This window comes from Bactrocera tryoni, chromosome 1, assembly GCF_016617805.1.
Source record: "Bactrocera tryoni isolate S06 chromosome 1, CSIRO_BtryS06_freeze2, whole genome shotgun sequence".
Taxonomy (NCBI): Eukaryota; Metazoa; Arthropoda; class Insecta; order Diptera; family Tephritidae; genus Bactrocera; species Bactrocera tryoni.
The window spans coordinates 30,222,353-30,244,211 of NC_052499.1; the positions used below are offsets into that span (position 1 = coordinate 30,222,353).

The 21,859-nt window shown below is 37.8% G+C and overlaps 3 protein-coding genes and 1 pseudogene across 10 annotated transcripts in view; 2 read left to right on the top strand and 2 right to left on the bottom strand.

Moving 5' to 3' along the window:
- The window catches only part of LOC120782578 (afadin), a 61,783-nt gene extending 52,287 nt beyond the window's left edge, over positions 1–9,496 (top strand). For 4 of the 7 annotated variants that reach the window (XM_040114925.1, XM_040114923.1, XM_040114926.1 and 1 more), the window contains 5 exons: positions 1,871–2,014; positions 2,170–2,332; positions 4,273–6,679; positions 6,756–6,877; positions 6,943–9,496. In XM_040114925.1, the coding sequence (XP_039970859.1) occupies positions 1,871–2,014; positions 2,170–2,332; positions 4,273–6,679; positions 6,756–6,877; positions 6,943–7,132 (3,026 nt within the window). In that variant the 3' untranslated portion in view covers positions 7,133–9,496. The remainder of the gene's footprint in view (positions 1–1,870; positions 2,015–2,169; positions 2,333–4,272; positions 6,680–6,755; positions 6,878–6,942) is intronic. The other 3 variants (XM_040114922.1, XM_040114921.1, XM_040114924.1) reach the window with 2 other exon arrangements.
- Positions 9,497–11,503: 2,007 nt separating this feature from the next.
- On the top strand, positions 11,504–12,996 carry LOC120782396. Of its 2 annotated transcripts, XM_040114640.1 has the most exons (3): positions 11,504–12,724; positions 12,789–12,908; positions 12,970–12,996. In XM_040114640.1, the coding sequence occupies exons 1-2, from the start codon at positions 11,537–11,539 to the stop codon at positions 12,891–12,893; spliced, it is 1,293 nt and encodes a 430-aa protein (XP_039970574.1). In that variant the 5' UTR covers positions 11,504–11,536; the 3' UTR covers positions 12,894–12,908; positions 12,970–12,996. The 2 variants fall into 2 exon arrangements, with proteins under 2 accessions (XP_039970574.1, XP_039970573.1); XM_040114639.1 differs by having other exon boundaries at positions 12,789–12,980.
- A 73-nt stretch (positions 12,997–13,069) lies between these two features.
- On the bottom strand, positions 13,070–14,743 carry LOC120782395 (geranylgeranyl transferase type-2 subunit alpha). Its single transcript, XM_040114638.1, has one exon. It carries the CDS (start codon positions 14,647–14,649, stop codon positions 13,177–13,179), a length of 1,473 nt encoding a protein of 490 aa, XP_039970572.1. The 5' UTR covers positions 14,650–14,743; the 3' UTR covers positions 13,070–13,176.
- Positions 14,744–18,374: 3,631 nt separating this feature from the next.
- LOC120767110 lies at positions 18,375–18,574 on the bottom strand (annotated as a pseudogene).
- Positions 18,575–21,859: the final 3,285 nt, after the last annotated feature.

The following is a 21,859-nucleotide window of genomic DNA, read 5'->3' on the forward strand; positions in this document are numbered from 1 at the left end:
AAAGTTCCTAGTGTATGTGAAATTGAAAGTTCCTCTGAAACTGTCCATAACTACTGTCCAATGCGTTCACATAGCCATGCAAACATACATTTTCCAAATTGTCCAGACAACACCGATATGGATGCATCCACAACATGCCATACTCACACCACCACACTTACCGTTTCTCAGGGGCGACAGTTGAATTCACAAAAGAAAGATGTGGATCACCTACACCAGTTTAGTAAACCGTTTGGAGAGGGGAAAGTGCGTGAGATGACTGCATTTTTCGAACGTAACCAAACATTTGATGCCACTGGACACCCCAGGGAAGGCTGTTCTGGCTTGTCCAACGCTTTTTCGAAATCAGCATCATATTTATATCCACCCAAAGCTGCTACATCGCCCTGCAAAACGAAAAAGAACCTTAGCAAACAAGAACAATTTGACATTTTACAGCAGCTAAAGGAATGGAGTTTGCATGGCAGTAGTGGCAAAGATTACCAAATAAATTTACAAGATAGTTCTTTTCGAAATAATTTTGAAAACGAAACCAAACAACGAATTACCGAAAATATTAATATTAATACTCAAAACAACTCAGAATTTAATGCACCTACAAATGTAATTTCTGCACCAACGTTACTAACACCAGAATCAGAGCTATCCATTAGCACCACTTTTACCTGTGATTGTCCTTGTTGTGCCAATTGTAAGAAAAAAATCGTTTCAAATATCTCAGACCCTAACGAAACCACCCCAGAAAATGCCAAATCATCAGTAGGCCCAACGACACCTTCTTTCAAATGCTACGACAGTTGCCCCAAAACCACGCAAAGCCAGTTGAAGCGACAGCACAGCGTTATGTCCACTGCGAAGGGTAACACAGTGCGTACGATGAAGCGTAATCAAAAAGAGCATCGGAATTCCGATGGAACGAAGCTCTCTTTAACGCTGGACTTGAAAGCAGGCAAAAGCACCGCTGCCACTACATCAACAACTGCGAGAACTGAATACATAGATTGTCCACATTCAACGACGCTAACGAATAAGGAGTTATCGGAAGACGAAGTTGATGATGCAGCCGTTGAAAGCTGACCACTTGGCGAATAAAGGTGGTGACGACATTGACCTGTTAGAAACGTAGTTTTTGCTTTCGTACGTACCAATTGGATGCCTACCTGAAGATCGATTCAAAAAATATTTTTAATTATTTTATTAGTTAAAGCCATTGCAACAGTCGGATTGGCATCCCATTGGTATAGATACAAATATCCCTACACCCTATGGAGGTTTCTTGATGATTTTTTGATTGATTCATTTGTAGGACTTAACTATTACTTTTATTATAATTTTATCTTTTTTTCATTCGTATTTTGAGTCAAAATGTTTGGACGGACGTACATTAAGGACTGGATCAAATAAAAGAAGACACCTTGATCAAACACTTTTGAATACTCTTGCATATGTATAACACTGACTTAAACCGCAATTTATTTCCATTCTTGTGTCTTTTTATTTGTGTAAATTCTTTCTTGTATTTATTTATTTAGAAATGCCACATTTGCACAACTTTTTTTTGTCACATACATATAACTGTAAATGCACCTCTCACGCTTTTATACAACTAATTGCAAATCTCTAAATTTTAATAATCCACTTGTTTCCTTTTCATATCTAATATTCGCCCATAACAACATCCGCATAACACACCACTCCATGCACCACCAAAATCGAAAATTATAAATGGTTGCTTACTTAATTGGTTCCGATACACGTTCGCTGCTGTGGCGTTTGCCCCTAATTAAACCATTATTAAACTGTTTGTGCGGAATGTATATATAACCTCGCTATCGTCGTCGGCTCTATCGTACGCCTCATGCAATCACAGGTAACCGCCGCATGTCTGAACGTGACCTTTCAAGAATGGGCGTAGCCGATTCCAAAAATGTTGGCCCTCTCATACCCAATAATCATTTATCAAATAGTAAATCAGTACCAGCACTACACCATCACACCGGAAGTGGTACTATTTGTAAGTCAAAATTAACACATTTACCTCTTTTAATTTAAAATAGAAAAAGTTAATCATTTTACAAAACTTTCGTTTGATTATTTGTATACATAATTAGTCATAGTTGCAAATTTCTAAAATACGCAAGCATTTAATAAGTGTTCTCTATCGTTTAGCCATGAATGCTTCGAAATCACGCAGCACCCACAGCCTCATCACCAATCCCAACAGCAACTTCACTGGCGGCGTCAACAGCCTAAACAACAACGAGCAGGGCTTCTATCAGAACTTAAGCGTTTACCGTGCACAAAATCAAAGTCAACCGATTTTAGCCGAAAGGTGAGACTTCCTAATTAAACTCAATTAAACTCACTACGATTTTAAATCCGAAAAATATCTGAATGGAACAATTACAACTTGAGGTCTGCTTAATTTAAAGCATCACTGATCGAGCTGAGTTCGAAAAAGAGCGATTCGATTCGATAAATATATATATACTATATATATACATTCTTGTTCATCTTGTATACAATACTAATATCTAATATTTTCCTACTGTGTTGCACATACATATGTACATACTTTTACATTCATGTACTACATAATTTGTATATACACAAAGCTGCTAGAAATGCAATAGACTCAATAACAGAGAGTCATGTCTTGATTAATGAAGAAACACTTCATTGCATTACATGCCCTCACAATATTTTATACACCAGCGCTCAAGCCAAATAGGTTTATTTGACTCACTAAGGAACCTGAATTAAGACTATTACATGAGAAGCCAACAACAAAGCTATCAGGATTCAAGATTTGTTTTGCATACTTCAGACTTGTTTTAATATTGTGATGGTCTCATGTGACAAATTGCTATGGAAATTGAAATACAAATATTTCGATTTATAAAAGTTAAGAACTTTAGACTTTCAGTAGCGTACTGTTCGAAATTAAGGGGTTACAAGAACTTTTGTTGACACGAAAGAAGCATCGCCGCCTCTTTAAATAATTGGTAAAGTTGTTCGATTTGCTTCCCTTTAGTATAGTTAATCGAGGACAGCTAATATATCTTCTAATAATGCAAATCAAAGTTTTGGGCAACTTTCATCGCGAAAAGCAACGTGTGGATTCTCACAAAGTATGGATTGTGAAGCAAAGCAAGGAGATTCGTGTGTGAATCGGTCATTAATTTTCTTCCAGCTTTTAAAAGTGAAAGCCTGGGGTACAAGCGTCTGTGATAACTCGAATCGCAGTCCTTATTGATTTGATTCAGTTGATTGAGGACATGTTATACATACATATGTATGTACTATATATTGAAAATATTTATTTTTCAGAATATTTCACAAGCTGTAGCTTATTACATCAATTTTAAATATTAACAAAAAAAATTAACTTCTGTTGCATCTAAGTTATAATACCTTTCACAAATAAAAAGACGTACAAGAACTTGATTTTGATAGGACCGTTTATATGGCATCTATATGCTATAGGGGTCCGATATCGGTTCCGATAAATGAGCAGCTTTTTGAGTAAAAAATGACGTGCGCAAATTTTCAATTCGATATCTCAAAAACTAAGGAACCAGTTCGTGTATATGTAAAGACAGACGGACATGGCTACATCGACTCAGCTCTTCTTGCTGATCATTTATATATAATTTTATTTTATATACAAACTTAATATACACTGTTCCGGGTATAAAAAGACAAACTTGGAGTCAAGAATTTTACTTTTTGGTGACTTCCATTTCCATTTAGACAAATGGAGTTTTTCTTAACGGTCACTTGCCTAAATTAATTGTACTGTTAAGATGTCATTAATAATGATTCCATTGCCACCACTGCCAAATCTTCATAATCAACATAATCAACACGTACACAAATTTAATTCCTCAACAACATCCTCAAAATTATTTTGGGAATGTTTTCAAGCGTCTAGGTAAATCGAAGTAGTGCAATTCTTCCCTCTCACCGTTCTTGAATAGGTTTATCTAAAGGAAATTAATCCAAACGCTATTCAGGGTGCTATATCTATTCTTTCTTAAAAAAATACTCTAAAACGGAACACAATCTTGGTTACTTGAGGAACTAATTATGAGTTAGTCAGAAGAGTAATTCGTAATAGACCTCTGAGATTCCAATGCATTTTTATGTACTCATAAATGTCGGATGTATATTTCTACATGTGATAGCATTCGTTTTTACAGACTTGTATGCACTTATAGTCTTTACACTTTAATAATATTTTGTTTTGCTTCAAATTTCTACCTCATGCAGACCGTCAATATCGCTTCATTCCGCAATGAGCACCCACAATGGAAACTCCTCCAACAACGGACCAAATCCAATACTGTCACCAGCAAATGGAACCGCGTCAATGCACCACCCAGCATTTACATCGCAACAACAACAACAACTGCATCACTCATCAATAACTTCCCCAACAGGGTCTAACAACATGCCACCTACCCGCCCAGCGTCCGCATATTATCACAATGCCAACACAGTGCCATCGACAAACAACAATCAACTGCAACAGAGCTTGGCAGCACAACAACAACAACAATTTATGCACCACCCACACAATATGAGTGCAAGCAGCAGCAATTTGAACAGTGGCAACATGACAGCGGCCACCCTTCAGCAGTACCAGCAGCAGCAGCAACAACAACATCATTTGTCACAAATGCCGCCACACTCCTCATTGACGATGGGAAACCGATCGAGAAGCACACAAAATTTCAATCGGGATATGCAAAATCAGCATAGCCTGCGTATGCAACAAATGATGGCGCCGTCAATGCCGAACATTAGTGGTTTGTACCAGCAACAACACATGTCTGCCAGTCAGAGCATGCAGAATGTAAATATGAGCGGAGTGGACACGGGTATTGCGTATCAAAATGGCGGCGGAGCTGATACTTATATGCAACAGCCACATCAACAACAACAACAGCAGCTGCAGCACTCACCAGCTGGTCAAACACTTCGTCGCAATCCACGTCACGAGCTAATGTCGCAGGCTGGCGGTGAAGGTGCGCAACATTCGCCCAACCCAATGCAACAGCAAAACTTTGTATCGCTGCCGCCGAAGCCGGGTAGCATGCAACAAGTGTCCCCGATGAAGCAACAGCAGCAGGCCCAACAACTGCCTCCCACAGCACCGAAACCACACCCAAATCGCTTGCAACAACAGCAATATATGCAGCACCAACTACAACAACAACAAGGTCATCAGCAGCACCATCCGACGTACCAGCAAAGCATTGAGGATAAACCTCCACTGCCGCCAACAGCAACACATCCACTTTTCAAACCCACGCAGCAAATAACACCGGGCATGAATTATGTTGCCAGCTCCATAGATCCACCCAAAGGTGGTTATGTGCCAGTGTCATCCACAGTAGCGGCACAAAACCAGAAAAACTTCATGGGTACCAATCCGTGGGAACGTGAAGAGCGCGAAAAGGAGGTTGAAATTCGACGGGAGCATATACGTCAATGGCGAGAACAACAAATAGCCGAACTCTCGTCCTTGCCACAAAGAACACCACAACAAGAAGAACAGTTAAAGACATTAATTCTGGAACGTGATTTTGAAAGACGCGCGCAGGAGGTGGAAGAGCATGAGGATGAGAGTGAAACTTCGTATGAAAAAGAAAATTTGCAAGAAGCTTACCGCTTACAAACAAGCTCTTTACAAAATCCGCTGACGAATTTCAGACAAACAGAAATAAAAAATACAACCCTCTCCGACAATGTAGGAGGAGGTTCTAACAGCGCCTCCGGATCTTTAGACGCATCGCCGTTATCATCAGCACGCAATTCAGCAGCTGGTGGATCAGATGTAGCACCGGTTCAACAACAACAACAGCCACCTCCTTTGCCGAACAATCCACCCCCTCCGGTTGGAGTCAATGCGACAACCGTGGTGCAACCTAAAAGTATTCTGAAGAACAACCGTTATGATAGCGGCAATGGTACGGCACCATCATCGCCATCCAAATCGCAAAAATCAACTAGTTTCGCGGACGATAGACATTTACAAACTGAGCACCCAATTTCAAGTTTGGCCAAGAATCTTTCGCAATTGTCAATAAATAGCCTAGGTTCTACTGGCGGCCTCGCATCCACCTCGGGCGCTGGCACCTCTCCACCACACAATGCCAGTGTAGACAATGCAGCAGTTCCACCGCCTCCACCACCAGAACGGAACAGCTCGTATCTCATAATGTCACAACAAAAATTACGCAACTCTTCCATCGGACTACTAAAGACCGCCACAAGCAATTCCGCTGATTTGCTCAATCAGAATCAGAGCTTGGTGAAGAAGGCTAATATGCTAAATAACAATGCTATAATCAATAATAATAATAACAACAACAACAGCTTGAATTCGCCCACATCAGCAGTGGCTGCGAACAGCACGGCGGTGAACAGCAACAATATGGCCCAAATTTCCACACCAGAACTGTCGCCGTCAGGCTACCTGAGCAGCAGCGGCAGTAGCAACATGTTGTTGCGGGATAATAAGCGCGTCTCATTCCATGACGAGGAGAACAACTACACGGGAGGTTCACAGTTGTATGGAGCAAGCGCCACAGGGTCGTCTTCCGACATGTACGCCACAAATGTCGACAACCAAATGCCTCTAGACCTGGATGCCATACTGGAGGATAGGAACGTAAGTGATTTGGAATCAATGACCACTCCTAAACCAAAATTGGTTCTAATTCGCAACAAAAATATTTTCATTGTAGCATCGCGCGCGTATGTTCGACAACACGGTCTTAGAAACATTGCCAACTTCACCGGATTCTGTTCTCTGGAATACAACAGTGCAATCCACTCCAGGTGTTATTGGAGCACAAGAAGTATACAGGTAAGTGCTAAACTCTAATTACATATCTAATAAAAAAATATCTAAACGGTCTCCTAATTCTAAAGGGATCCCCGCCAACGACGGCTTGCCGAAAAACAGCAGCAACAGCAACAACGCAGTACCGAAGCTGTCCCAGAGAAATTGTCGTTCAAAGAGAAAATGAAAATGTTTGCCTTAGAATCGGGAGAGGACAACACGCCTAAAGACAAACTGAAAATCTCACGAGCACAACGAGACATCGACGCTGTACACTGACTTACAAGCCCCTAACACCACCCATACACCAACAAATGTACACAACACTAGAATATGCTTAAGTAAAAGAAAACCAATAATAACAATTAAAAAAAAACGAATTTGCTAAGCAAGGCAATAATTTAAAATATTATGTAATAAATAAAAACAAAGGCAGAATAAATATTTAATCGAAGAAGCAGACGAATGTGAAAGTGAATTCCTTTTGAATGAAGAAAGAAACAATATGTTTATTTAGTTTTAGTTCTTTAACCTTGTACACAACAAACATTTAGTAGTCATAATTATCATTGTGCATTAAGTGAAATGTAAAGTATTTGAATTGAGTAGTCGATACTAAGAAAAAGTTAATTCGATAATTTTTCGTATGCGTAGTTAGTAGCTTAAGATCGATAAAGTATGAAATGCAAATGAATTTGACACTCGAAATATTTACCTACAAACTTTTATTGAAAATAGGCAATACCACAAACACATGTACATTTATTCGTTTCGAAACTGAAGCAGTGAATTCAAGCGACAACAAACGTACTATTTTTATAACTAAATTTATTAAAAAAATTATTGTCATATTATACACCGTACGACAAGCTTGCGTAAATGTCAGTAAAAATACAAATATAACTCAACATATATTTTATATCCGTTATTGAATGTGTATATTTTCGCAAGATGAAAACCCAGAAATGCGAAAATTAGTGTAACTGTAAACAAATCTTTAACAAATACAAAAAAGGAACACGAAACGGGTTTCTTTACGATGAACTATGGCTTTAATGAAGAAATCATGAAAGAGGGAACTTATTATGAAATTTATTGATTTAAAAAAAAAACAACTTCTAACAGCAAAAATAATATATTTATATATACATATTTTAGTGATGTGTGTAAAAATCGCAATGCTAAATTGTTATATTCGAATAAGTCACTAGAAACACATATGAATTTACAATGTATAGATAAATTCGATTAACCTGCATTCCAAACTCGTCCCTGTACTAAGAAGTTTGTATAAGGAATTTTGAAGTCAACTGCAATGCAACTCTAATTGAAGATTTCGTTTATTGAAATTAAAATGTCCAAACCATTTAGGTATACATTTTGTAATAAGTATTCCGGTAGTTACACGTAAGCTTGAAAAGTTCAAACATGAACACTCTATGTTATTATACATTAAAATAAATCAAAATATATAATATTTCACAAGAAAACTTATAACCGTTCTTTGTAAAAACTTTGAATCTCCACCAATGACTAAAAAGTCTTCTGAATCTTGGACGATTTATTAATTACTTTATTTTAGAATACCATATACCATGCATCTCTACATATTTACCACTTTTGACATCTTTAGATATTTGAAATCGCTGCACAACCGATTTTGCCTTGAACGCAGACTCAAGACAAGAAAAATATACGCAACAAGGTATTGATTCTAGTAAGAATTAATGCTACTAGAAGAATACTAAGAGGTATTCGTTTAATTTGATTGCAGCTGAAAATTACGTTTCTGATACATTAAATTATTAATTTGTTGTCATTGCAAGTACTTTAACTACTTTTTGAATTCACTATCTTATTTCATTAGTCATATTTCATATACAACTAATAGGAAATAAATTAGAAACTTCAATTGGTACAACAAGAAGACCGTAAAATGCTTTAATCTTAAAATATAGAAAAAATTAATCTTTTGAACATTTTACTAAAACTTTACATAACCTTAAAATTAAGTAAAAATACGATATTTATGTATGTACAATATATGACTAGTTGGTGTAAGTATGTTTACTTATGCTTCTATTCCTAAACACTAAACGTTTGAGTATGTGTAGAAGGGTAAATGTTTATGAAGGAATTCAGGCAAAGCCTACTCCCGAATGCTTTAAAAAACCGAAAGAATTTATGAAAAGAAAAAACTAGAATTAACAAAAGTTGGGCATTTTAATACGACCAAAATATCAAAACTCTGAATTGGCATACGATATGTATGTACATATATATTTACATACTTATTTGTAATGCTGCACCGCAAATCGTTAACAGTTACACAAACAGAAGCAAAAATATCTAACAAATCAGGGGAAACTTAAATGATTATATTTAACAATCCGACTTGAAGATATGTATAAAGAGAGAAAGTTTTTGAACTCGCTGAATATGAAATTAATTAGCTTTAATTAATATGTCGAAAATAATATTGAAATAACAGTAGTATGTAGTAAATGTGTCTTTATCCTTTTTGAACTATGGTAGAAAAATACAAACTGAAGTATCTTGAAAACTAATTAACACTATGCACATTGTTAAGAAAAAATATCTTAGAATAAAGTGTTCTAGCTTAGTTTTAAAAAGCATAATTAATGACTAAAATGTGTTCTTACTAACCTATGCATTCTTAACAATCATTTAAATTGCACTGATATTGGAAATATTGTTATTTTAGCGGCAGAAAATGGTACCGAGTAGAGTACTCGGCTGAATAAAAATGCGTGTCTTTTCCGGTTACTTGCAATTCAACTTCATATAACCCAACACTTTTTCGGTATTATGAAGCTCAACTATTTACTGTCGAAGTTTCATTGGTGCTGCCAACCTAAAATGAAGATTTGTAGGAAAAATTGTGGGGTTTTAAGTTCAAAAGTACAACTATTTTTGTCATTTTAGTAAATGGTAGTGGTTTGACCTCTAAACCTCTTAAAGACAAAAAAAAATCCTACACGTTTTTTATTTTTTGATCATAGCAATTCAAAATTATTAAGAAACAGCCTGTAACATCACAGTCGCAAAATGCTTGTAAACAAGTGTAATTAAACAGCTAAAAACTTTTAAACGAAAAATCAAAACAATTCAATTAAGTTCTTGTTCACGATTATGTGAATGATTATTAAAATGAGCATTAGTTTTGATTTAAACTACGATGACTAAACTGTTAAGAAAAAGTCTTCGTGATCCCTCAAACGATTGTAACTTCCTACCACCAAGTAAGCCAAAGCTTTATTGACAATTAAATTACACATAAAAAATATTTTTGGCGGATTCTTTCTTTACTTTCGTTTGAATAAAGAGGCATTTTGAGTTTCATTATGGACCGATTTCTTAATGTCCTCTTAAAAAAACAGATTCTTTACCGAAAATAGGAAGCTTGGTTAAGTTAACCAGAGCTGAATTGACAGATGGCTGCTAACCTGACTTTGAGGAAACGAAACGAAATGAAATGAAGGAAGATTAACACAAGCTCCGCATTTCCTAGCTGACGATAGTTTTCAAAAAAGCATTTTAAATGATTTTAACTTTGAGCTGAACAATATCTATGGCTTTTACAAAACCTCTTATTAAATATCACAAACGCAAGGTTCGTGCGCAGTGGATAAAACCCAAATGACTGAAGAGTGAAAAGTTTTAAAAATTATATTTCTAAGAATAGTAGATTGTATCGGCTTTTTATATTCCAAACACTTCCCACGGTCCATTAGTTTTATTTATAATCAGCCCTATGACGCAGCCTAATTTCCCTTCAGAGGCTCAATAAATTTTTCACCTTCCTATGTACTTGTACAAAATAAATGAATAAAATAGTTTAAATATATAAATAAAATATTTTTTTACCCAGTTTCCATTTTTTTAATTTTTTTTTTAATAAACGCAATAAAGTTCAAATTTTTTCAACTCATCCATTCTGGCACAGATTTGAAAATCGTAATACCAAACAAACGTTGAACTTTCTACATCGGATTTACTGGAATTCAATTCATGTAGGACACTGTATCTAAAACTCGAAATGGAAATCCTTGAGGAACCGATAATTTTTATTAAGGCTATTGCTTAAAATCCAGTAACAAAAAATTAAGTGCTTAACTCAATGAGCGCGACAGACTGCAAACGACATCTGTCAAATATTAAAAGGTCTTATGGATGCAGTTATGTAGTTGTGCAGCTACCTCAATAACTGTGTTCCTAAGAACTTGTGTATTTTAATATTTGACAGATGTCGCTTGCAGTCTTTCGCGCTCATTGTGTTTAGCACATCATGAAATAAAAAACCGATAACACAATTAATGATTTTTTTTTCAAATTCGTCCCAATGTACATAACATGCTGTTGGTTTTATGGTTTTCATAACCTTGTTTTTTATATTTTTTATTTTCGTTTTTACGTATTCGTCATAGTATGAGTGCAATCACTCATGACGAAGTTGGTGGACAGGGCAATTACTCACAACTCAGACGACCGGTGAAATCATATCTGTGTTATAAAAGAATTTATTAATTTGCACCGTAGTTATTTTTTCTTCGTGGCAACGCCAAGATAATTTTTATCGATAGCATATTAACATATGTTTTTGTTTACATTTGATATCAGGAACAAGTTTAAAGCCAAATTCATTCTCTCTTGGAATTAGCAATGGATAATAAAATTGTCAAAGAAAGAATGTATAAAATAACTTCACAATTTGAAGAATTATGTGAAAACATTAAAAATCCATTGATCTTGAATAATGATTGTTGGCTTTTGATTTGCGATTTACTGACGTGTCATGATATATTAAATCTGTCCAAAGTGTCACAATCTTATAAAAGCCTTGTGCAATATCTTGTTTTGCCGTCGAAGTTAACAAAATGGGAAATTTCATTTTCGTACGATATCATCGGTTTAGATGACTTTAAATTTATTATAGATTCTATTTATACAACCGTTCGAGAACTGCGTATATTGTTTCTACCTGAACGGCATTTTGAGCTTTTGAGTTCCTACCAATTCCCAAACGTTACTGAAATACGTATTACGTTATCTCGCCCCATGGATGAAGCAGATATCTCTACGCTAAGCTACGTCTTTCCAAATTTGCAGGAATTCTCCCCTCACGGAATTTGCAGCAGTAAAGCAATAGAATTATTCTCAAATGTGGAACATTTGACACTGACATGCTGTAGAAACTTAACTAAAAGTGATTTAGGACGTATACTCTTAGCACTTAATTTGAAATCATTAAAATTAGATATTTTTAAAAAAGTCTCTCCTTTAAGTCGTGAAGAGTTTTTAAAATTCAGTAAAATTGAAGTCTTAACTCTTAATCGAATTGAGCTGGGACTTATTTCTGGAGTTAATTTATCCGATGTTCATAATCCAATCATATTTAGAGATCTTAAAGTGTTAATAATAACAGGTAAACTTATAGAATCAACAGAGGTAGATAAACTGTTTGAAAACATTCAGTTTATTGTGTGCAGAAATGTTAGTTCTATAGAGATCGCCAACGTTTCAGATGACTTCCTTAGTACATATTTCAATACTGAAAAGTATGACTTTTTGAACCGTGTTAGTGTTCTAAAATTTATAAATACCACCATTTTGAATAACGTGATTGGTATGCCTAGCAAGTATAAGGATCTTAGAGAGCTTTATTTTTTCTATTGCCATGCAGCAATAAATTTGGATATTTTAACCATTATATCAAATAGTCAGAAGTTAGATGTAATAAGCTTTGAGGAGTGTGATATCCCACATATTGTCATAGGAAAAGCTTTTATAAGGGACCAATTAGGTATTCGGAGAAATGAACTCGTATTGAACTGGTGTTCCAAAGAAAAGGTATCTGGTAAAACATCAATGCTTTTCCTTCAGTAAAATATAATTACGTTAATTACATTTACAGAATCCTGATGTGCATTGCTATAATGAGTATCGCAATTTGATAAAATTAACAAATGTCTCACATATTTCCAGTAACTTTGACTCTATGACAATACAATTCAAGTAATTTATACATATTTATGTACGTATAAACTGTAAATTTAGTCATATGAAACGTATTTTTAAAAGTGGTCTTAATGTAGATTTGTTAAACATGTTGTAGTCCTCCTTTTGATTATTTGGGATGAAAGGAAACAACCTTCATCTTTCTGGTTTTGCTGATTCAATATTAGTAACTAAGTAGATACTGTATGGTTTAAATTTGTTTACTTATATTTAAAGTCCTGTTTTACAAAATAAAGTCATTAGTTTACTTAAACATAAATTAGTGCCTAGTTGTGCACTTATTATTAAAGCTTAAATGCAACGAAACCTTGCAATTGCTTTTTATCACTGTAATGGTTTAACTTTTCTGATACCAAAACTGTATTTGCGATACATAAATACTGAGGATAGAAAATGGCGTTTAAATGCTCTTCATTACGCAAGTCTAATTCTCTTGGAAAATCCTCCGAACTTGCCCAGTCCAATAGATATTTTTCCAATATCCATTTAGATGCCATATCTCTGTAGTAGTTTTCTCGAAGTATATCAACTTTTTCAAGTTTTTCCAAATATTTCAAAGATTTATCATGATATTTTTGAGAGTCTATAGCTCGCATCAATAAAGCAGATGTCAGCAATGTCCACTTACTATCTGGCTCGTATTCTAACAAGCTTTCGCACGACTCTAGTTGCGTTTGTAACTCGTTTAAAACATTTTCCGTAAATGTGAAAGACTGGTTTGGTGGTTTGAAAAAGTATACACTCTGGTTGTATGTCTTTAAAGCAATTTGTTTCACTTTGATGTCAGTAATGTGCAACTCCAAAAGATATTGATCGTTAATATACTCTAGAACTTTTTCACCGTTAAGGGAACAAACCCATGTAGTATCTGATTTAGCACCATTAATAGATTTCCAATTTGTAATTTTTTTCTTAATATTTCCCATGGAATCAGTTATTACTACATCTTCTTCGGTTAAAATAATTGGATTAGTGAATGATAGGACCGCACGGTTATTATCGCAGCGAAAAGCACATACATCTAATTCTTGGCGAGAGTAACCTAATAACCATCTTTGGTAAAACCATGCACTGCTATCATTTGGATCTGTAAATGCGGCCGTAAGTACCATTTCCAGTTCTTCTTTCAATTTTTCCTCATTCATTGCTCGCTTTGGTTGTGCATCACCTTCATAGGGATACAATTGAGGTAATAATAAGCTGCGATGATGCCAGGATGAATAATTCGAGAAATTAGCTTTTATTTTTTCTGTGCAGAAATCCAGTTCGTTTTGTTTAGATATGCCTGCCTTTTCAACCACATAGCGGCGATAATCCCAAGTGTGAAAATTTCGTTCATCCATTTTTAAATATTTACTGCACAGCATGACTTCCCGCTCCCAATTAGCAGTCGGACTGTGTTCTAAAGTCCAGCACCGATGATGCCAGCCATTGTACGATTTAGGATTTACTAATAAGCACTGTTCGCTAAAATTTAATTCGGTATCGTAAATTGCTTGTCTCTGATCCACATCGTCAATATTCAATGATTTTTGTTCAACACATTCCCTTCTAATGTTCCATAATGTTGAAACATCTGGATTTCTAAGTAGTATTTGCGAAGTAAGCACCAGCATTTCGTCATCCAGTTGTTGTAAACGACGTTTCTCCTGTATTTTTGCCATTGCGGCTCTATAAGCTTTCACCTTAAGTGTTTGCTCTTTTTTCTTACGCTCGCGTTCCTCTTCCGTTGTACGAACTTTCAGTCTTCCGTGCATGTTGGAATGGAGGTTATTATTTTATTTATTTTACGTGAAATAGGAAATTTCAATCAATTCTCTGAGTCACTGATACTGATAAAATGATATCCACTTCTGCCAACAGCAGACAGCTGACAACATCTTTTAATCGCCAAATAATCGAAATACCAATGTTGCCAGATGGTTATTACAAATACGTACGTCTCGTAAGGTCTATCCGTACGTGGTACGGGTATGGTATTAAAAGCAATTTTTTTATTAAAAATAGCAGAAATATTACCAACATATATTTACCATATGTAGGCATATACTTTTCTCTCTCTATTGTTAACAGTGAACAATTTATAGTTAATAGAGTTTTTGTTATATTTTCAGTTAAGGCAGGCATTATTCAGATTAAGAAATTTGGATTTTCTTTTGGTGGAACTAAAAAGGTTATGTATTGGGACTGGGACAAAATATAGATACGTTTCATTTCTTTGTCAAATCATAATATGTCAAAGATAACATTTTAACATAATGTTATTAATTATTCTATATATTTTCCGTTTACGATGGAAAGTGGCGCCAAGGTCTAGAAGAACTTGCTTTGGAAGTATTTAAAAAAGTTTGAAATTCAAATTACGTTATACAAATATTTGAAATAAAACTGGCTGCTGTTTAATTTGGCCTATATTTTATATACACAATTATATTTAAATTGATCGAGTAGTTTGTGGCCATAGACCAATTATTAAACTGGCCCAATAGATCATCCTCTCCATTTTTGTATTGTTTCTAGACTTTTTTGAGCATTACCGTTATACTGAAAGTACGTATGTGAATAGTTTTTACGTTTCTCAAATCTAAGTAAGAGTTGAAGAAATCGGTTGTGAGTTAGAACGAAAATTATTATAATAATAAATGGTGTAATGAAGTATAGTCATGCTTCTGGGCTTGCAGTTATAATCGTAGGACTTTACCTACTCTTGCATCCTCGCCGCGCACGCTTCAAATGTGAGCAACCCTGTGACGGTCACGGTTGAAAGAGTAAAAGCTCCAGCGGAGTCACTTCGACATATTCAATATAAGGGTTCGCTTTAGTCTAATTGCAGCGTCTGTTCATCAGAGGTGCGGTTGCAAGCGGGCGTTGGAATGTCTGGATTTTAAATTAGGAAGGTGTTGATGCTCAGCTGATTGATGTCCTCGTAAAAGTAAAGGTTGACATCAGTACCGTCCAAGAAATGCAATGTAAAGGACAAGGACGGAAAGGAAGGTCCTAGTGGCATTAACTACAGCGGTCTTATAAAGGAGCGCAAATTCGGTGTTGAATTCGTCTAGTCACAATCCGCTTCAGAACAAAATTTTTTAATATAACACTGATTGCGTTTTAAACGCCAGGGTGGACAAAGAAGGCATCTTTGGTAGAACAACTGGAAAATTCAGCCTTCATGACGAAACCTCTCCAAATGGGTCGAGGCTGATCGACTTTGCAGGTTTTATGGTTGTCTGTAGTACTATATTCCAGTTCGAAATCAGTTCGATCATGTTGTGATAGATGGAAGACATGTCTCCAAAGTCCATAACGTGCGTACGCTACGAGGACCTAACATCGACTCGGATCACTATCTTGTTGTAGCGAAAATACGCGCCCGCCTCGGTGCAGCAAAGCACGCCCATGAAAAAACACAGGGACGGTACGACATCGAGAAGCTACTTTCATAACGAAACGGTTTTTTACTCAACTTGCCCTACTGCTATCTGAGAGCACTCATGCACTCATCACCAACTCGGTATAAGGGAACTGTTAGACGGTATTTCAAGCTTTTTAAGCACAGCTTCAAGCGAAACCATTGGTTTTCGTAAAAGGCAAAAGAACTATCGTGTCGCAGTGGAGAGAAAGCAGACAGTCTTGCAATGTTGCTATCAATCACAACACGTGTGAAATGAGATAGATACCGAGAGTTAAAGAGGAAATCGAGACGACAACGAGACAAATAAAGAGAGAGGCCGAAGTGCGTGAGTATGAAGAGCATGAGAAGCTGGCCGATAGGGGTCCTGCTCCAAAATTCTACGAAAGGATGCGGCGACTAAAGGAAGGTTTCAAGACCGAAGCATACTCTTGTAGGGTCCAAAAAGTTGATCTAGTGAGTATACTGAAGTTATGAAGGAAACACTTCTGCAGCCAAGCGAAAAATTTGGAGATGTCGAACCCAATTCCCCAATCGATGACGATGGAATAGATGTTCCATTGTCCGACTATGATGAGGTTCGAATAACAATTACCCGCTTAAAGAACTACAAAGCGGCGAAGATATGGTTGCTTTGCCCAATCCACAAAAATGGGGACTCGACAATTTGCTCCAATTACCGGGGGATGAGCTTCCTTAATATCGCATATAAAGTCTCATCGAGCGTCGCGTGTGAAAGACTGAAGCCCACCGTCAACAAACTGATTGGACCTTATCGGATTGGCTTTAGACCTGGAAAATCTATTATCCACCAGATTTTCACTATGCGCCAAACCTTGAAAAAGAGCCGTGAGAGGAATATGGACACACACCACTTCTTCGTAGATTTTAAAGACGGCTTCTGCTCTACGCCGTTATGTCTGGACTTGGTATTCCTGTAAAGTAAATATAGCTGCGTTAGCTGAAGACGACTTGTTCGCTGTTGTTAACTCGGCGATAACCGCGTAAGTCAGTAAACAAGAAGAATAAATGTTAAAGGATTCATATAAAGTGATTTTTTATTTTTTAAATCACATTAGGTTAACAAGCTGTCTATGTTTACTGTGGGGAGGCTGATAATATATGTATGTACGTTGAAAATTTTCGTCTTGTTTCCTCCTAGAAAAAGCTCGCTTAATGATTTGCAGCCAATATCTATGTACATATGTAATAATTGTGTGCGGATCCACTGCGAAGAAAGGTTCCAGTCCAATCGTGTTGGTTGCTGCCGATTCATTTGGCAGATCATTTCTTTCAATATCCTTCTGTCGAGGCATCTATGCAAGCAGTACATGTTATACATATATCATCATTCCCCCCTGGCCTGGAGTTCTCGAAAGGCCCGTATTTATCAAAAAATTAAGTGAGTAGTTAAAAATTAGACTGTTTTTGATAGGTGATTAATTGGAACATTTATTTACGTTACGTATGCAACATTAGCACAAATAGGTAAAGTAATGTAATAAGGCCGGTTTAACAACCATAAGTCCGGTACTCAACGCAGCTGCAAAAAAAAAAATTAAAAAAAGGTGCGTGGAGTCCCTACGCGAGGATGAAGTTATACTTCTTACTGATATTCCAAGAAATGCATATCATTTTGTATGAAAGAAAACTAGAAAACTTAAATTCACATTTTATAAATTTATTATCTCCCCGAGCATGCCAACAAGTCGTCTTTTCGCGACGATGGCAAAAGCTAAAAATCATAAATTGCTCAACTTTTTGGTGCTTCTCGCAAAAATCTGCGTCGATATGTATTCACGATCATACGTATACATACATACATATTTACGCATGTTTGTAGGCGAAGCTGCTACAGCGGCAAGAGGTGACAATCTGCGGCCATTACTTTACTTATGCCATAGAAATTCTATTGCTACGAATATGGAAATGACAACGAAATAATGCAAATATGCATATTTCTAAAGGTCATTAATTTCTTTGAAGAAATGAATGATCCTGAGAAGTATAGTCTTATCTTTTCAACGGCCAACGCAGAGCATTTCAAACAAAAGGAATTCATTCATTAAAATCACCACTCAGAAGTCGTTTTATTCGTTGTAAGCGAACGATTTTCGAAGAAATCATTCTAATATGCTACAAGACAAAATTAGAAATGAACTTCTTAAACCTCACGCTGTCAGATAAAACGATATACCTCGTCATCGCGTGTCGATTTCCTAAAAATGTAAATGAAGACTAACTACAGAAATAATCCTGTAAAGTATAGCCTTAATTTTTCAGCGGCCAACGCAGGGTATTTCAATAAAAGGGCACATAAAATAGTTGAGAATTCGCAGAAATGAAAGACAAAGGAAAGAAAAAGGAGTATAACTTCAACAATGAACAAGCATACAAACATACATATGCGCAGCAGCAGCAAGGAAAGAGGTAACAATCGGCGATCCATTGTATATTTCTTTCATGCATAACCAAACCATAATTAGGACAACGCAATTCAAGTGTCAATGGTGGTGTTGGTGGTAAGCGCTTCAAAAGTGACGACGAGCACGTAGGTTCGAATCCCAACAGAATTTATTTTAAATTGAATATGTCTTCTTCTTCTTCTTAATTGGCGGAGACACCGCTTACGCGATTATAGCCGAGTTAACAACAGCGCGCCAGTCGTTTCTCCTTTTCGCTACGTGGCGCCAATTGGATATTCCAAGCGTAGCCAGGTCCTTCTCCATTTGGTCCTTCCAACGGAGTGGAGGTCTTCCTCTTCCTCTGCTTCCCCCGGCGAGTACTGCGTCGAATACTTTCAGAGCTGGAGTGTTTTCGTCCATTCGGACAACATGACCTAGCCAGCGTAGCCGCTGTCTTTTAATTCGCTGAACTATATCAATGTCGTCGTATATCTCGTACAGCTCATCGTTCCATCGAATGCGATATTTGCCGTGGCCAACGCGCAAAGGACCATAAATCTTTCGCAGAACTTTTCTCTCGAAAACTCGCAACGTCGACTCATCAGTTGTAGACATCGTCCAAGCCTCTGCACCATATAGCAGGACGGGAATTATGAGTGACTTATAGAGTTTGGCTTTTGTTCGTCGAGAGAGGGCTTTACTTTTCAATTGCCTACTCAGTCCGAAGTAGCACCTGTTGGCAAGAGTTATCCTGCGTTGGATTTCCAGGCTGACATTGTTGGTGGTGTTAATACTGGTTCCTAAATAGACGAAATTATCTACAACTTCAAAGTTATGACTGTCAACAGTGACGTTAGTGCCAAGTCGCGAGAGCGACGACTGTTTGTTTGATGACAGGAGATTTTTCGTCTTGCCCTCGTTCACTGCCAGACCCATTTGTTTTGCTTCCTTGTCTAGTCTGGAGAAAGCAGAACTAACGGCGCGGGTGTTAAGGCCGATGATATCAATATCATCAGCATACGCCAGCAGCTGTACACACTTATAAAAGGTGGTACTTTCCCTATTAAGTTCTGCACCTCGAACTATTTTCTCCAGAAGCAGGTTGAAAAAGTCACAGATAGGGAATCGCCTTGTCTGAAACTTCGTTTGGTATCGAGCGGCTCGGAGAGGTCCTTCCCGATTCTGACGGAGCTTTTCGTGTTGCTCAGCGTCAGTTTACACAGCCGTATTAGTTTTGCGGGGATACCAAATTCAGACATCGCGGCATAAAGGCAGCTCCTTTTCGTGCCGTCGAAAGCAGCTTTGAAATCGACGAAGAGGTGATGTGTGTCGATTCTCCTTTCACGGGTCTTTTCCAAGATTTGTCGCATGGTGAATATCTGGTCGGTTGTTGATTTTCCAGGGCTAAAGCCACACTGATAAGGTCCGATCAGTTTGTTGACGGTGGACTCGATAGAACCTTATATGCGATGTTGAGGAGGCTAATCCCACGGTAGTTGGCGCAGATTGTGGGGTCTCCTTTTTTATGGATTAGGCATAGCACACTTAAATTCCAATCAATGGGCATGTTTTCGTCCGACCATATTTTACAAAGAAGCTGATGGATGCTCCTTATTAGTTCTTCGCCGCCGTGTTTGAATAGCTCGGCCGGTAATCCATCGGCCCCCACTGCTTTGTTGTTCTTTAGACGGGTAATTGCTATTCGAACTTCTTCATGATCGGGCAATGGAACGTCGGCTCCATCGTCGTCGATTGGGGAATCGGGTTCGCCTTCTCCTGGCGTTGTGCATTCACTGCCATTTAGCAGGCTGGAGAAGTGTTTCCTCCATAATTTAAGTATGCTCTGGGCATCGGTGACTAGATCACCTTTGGGGGTTCTACAAGAGTATGCTCCGGTCTTGAATCCTTCTGTAATCCACCGCATTTTTTCGTAGAATTTTCGAGCATTACCCCTATCGGCCAGCTTATCAAGCTCTTCATATTCACGCATTTCGGCCTCTTTCTTTTTCTGTCTGTAAATGCGTCTCGCTTCCCTCTTCAACTCTCGGTATCTATCCCATCCTGCACGTGTTGTGGTCGATCGTAACGTTGCGAGGTAGGCAGCCTGTTTTCTCTCCGCTGCGACACGGCACTCCTCGTCGTACCAGTTGTTCTTTTGCACTTTCCGAAAACCAATGGTTTCGGATGCAGCTGTACGTAAGGAGTTTGAAATGCCGTCCCACTGTTCCCTTATACCGAGTTGTTGATGAGTGCTCTCAGAGAGCAGGAGTGCAAGCCGAGTAGAAAATCGTTCGGCAGTCTGTTGTGATTGCAGCTTTTCGACGTCGAACCTTCCTTGTGTTTGTTGACGTGCGTTTTTTGCTGCGCAGAGGCGGGTGCGAATCTTGGCTGCAACCAGATAGTGGTCCGAGTCGATGTTAGGACCTCGGAGCGCACGCACATCTAAAACACTGGAGACGTGTCTTCCGTCTATCACAACATGATCGATCTGGTTGGTAGTTTTTCGATCCGGAGACAGCCAGGTAGCTTGATGAATCTTTTTGTGCTGGAATCTAGTACTACAGATAACCATATTTCGGGCCCCGGGGAAGTCGATCAGCCTCAACCCATTTGGGGTTGTTTCCTCGTGGGAGCTGAACTTACCGACCGTAGTGCCAAAGATACCTTCTTTGCCCACCCTGGCATTAAAGTCGCCAAGCACGATTTTGACATCGTGGCGGGGGCATCTCTCATAAGTGCGTTCCAAGCACTCATAAAAGGCATCTTTGGTCACATCGTCCTTCTCATCCGTCGGGGCGTGGGCGCAGATCAGCGATATGTTGAAGAACCTCGCTTTGATGCGGATTGTGGCTAGACGTTCATTCACCGGAGTGAATGATAGTACTCGGAGACGGAGTCTCTCTCCCACCACGAATCCCACACCAAACTTGCGCTCCTTTATATGGCCACTGTAGTAAATGCCACAAGGACCTACTCGTCTCTGTCCTTGTCCCGTCCATCGCATTTCTTGGACGGCGGTGATGTCAGCCTTTATTTTCACGAGGACATCAACCAGCTGGACAGCGGCACCTTCCCAATTATGGGACCGGACATTCCAGGTGCATGCCCTCAATTCGTAGTCCTTATTTCGTTTGCCATGGTCGTCATCAAAAG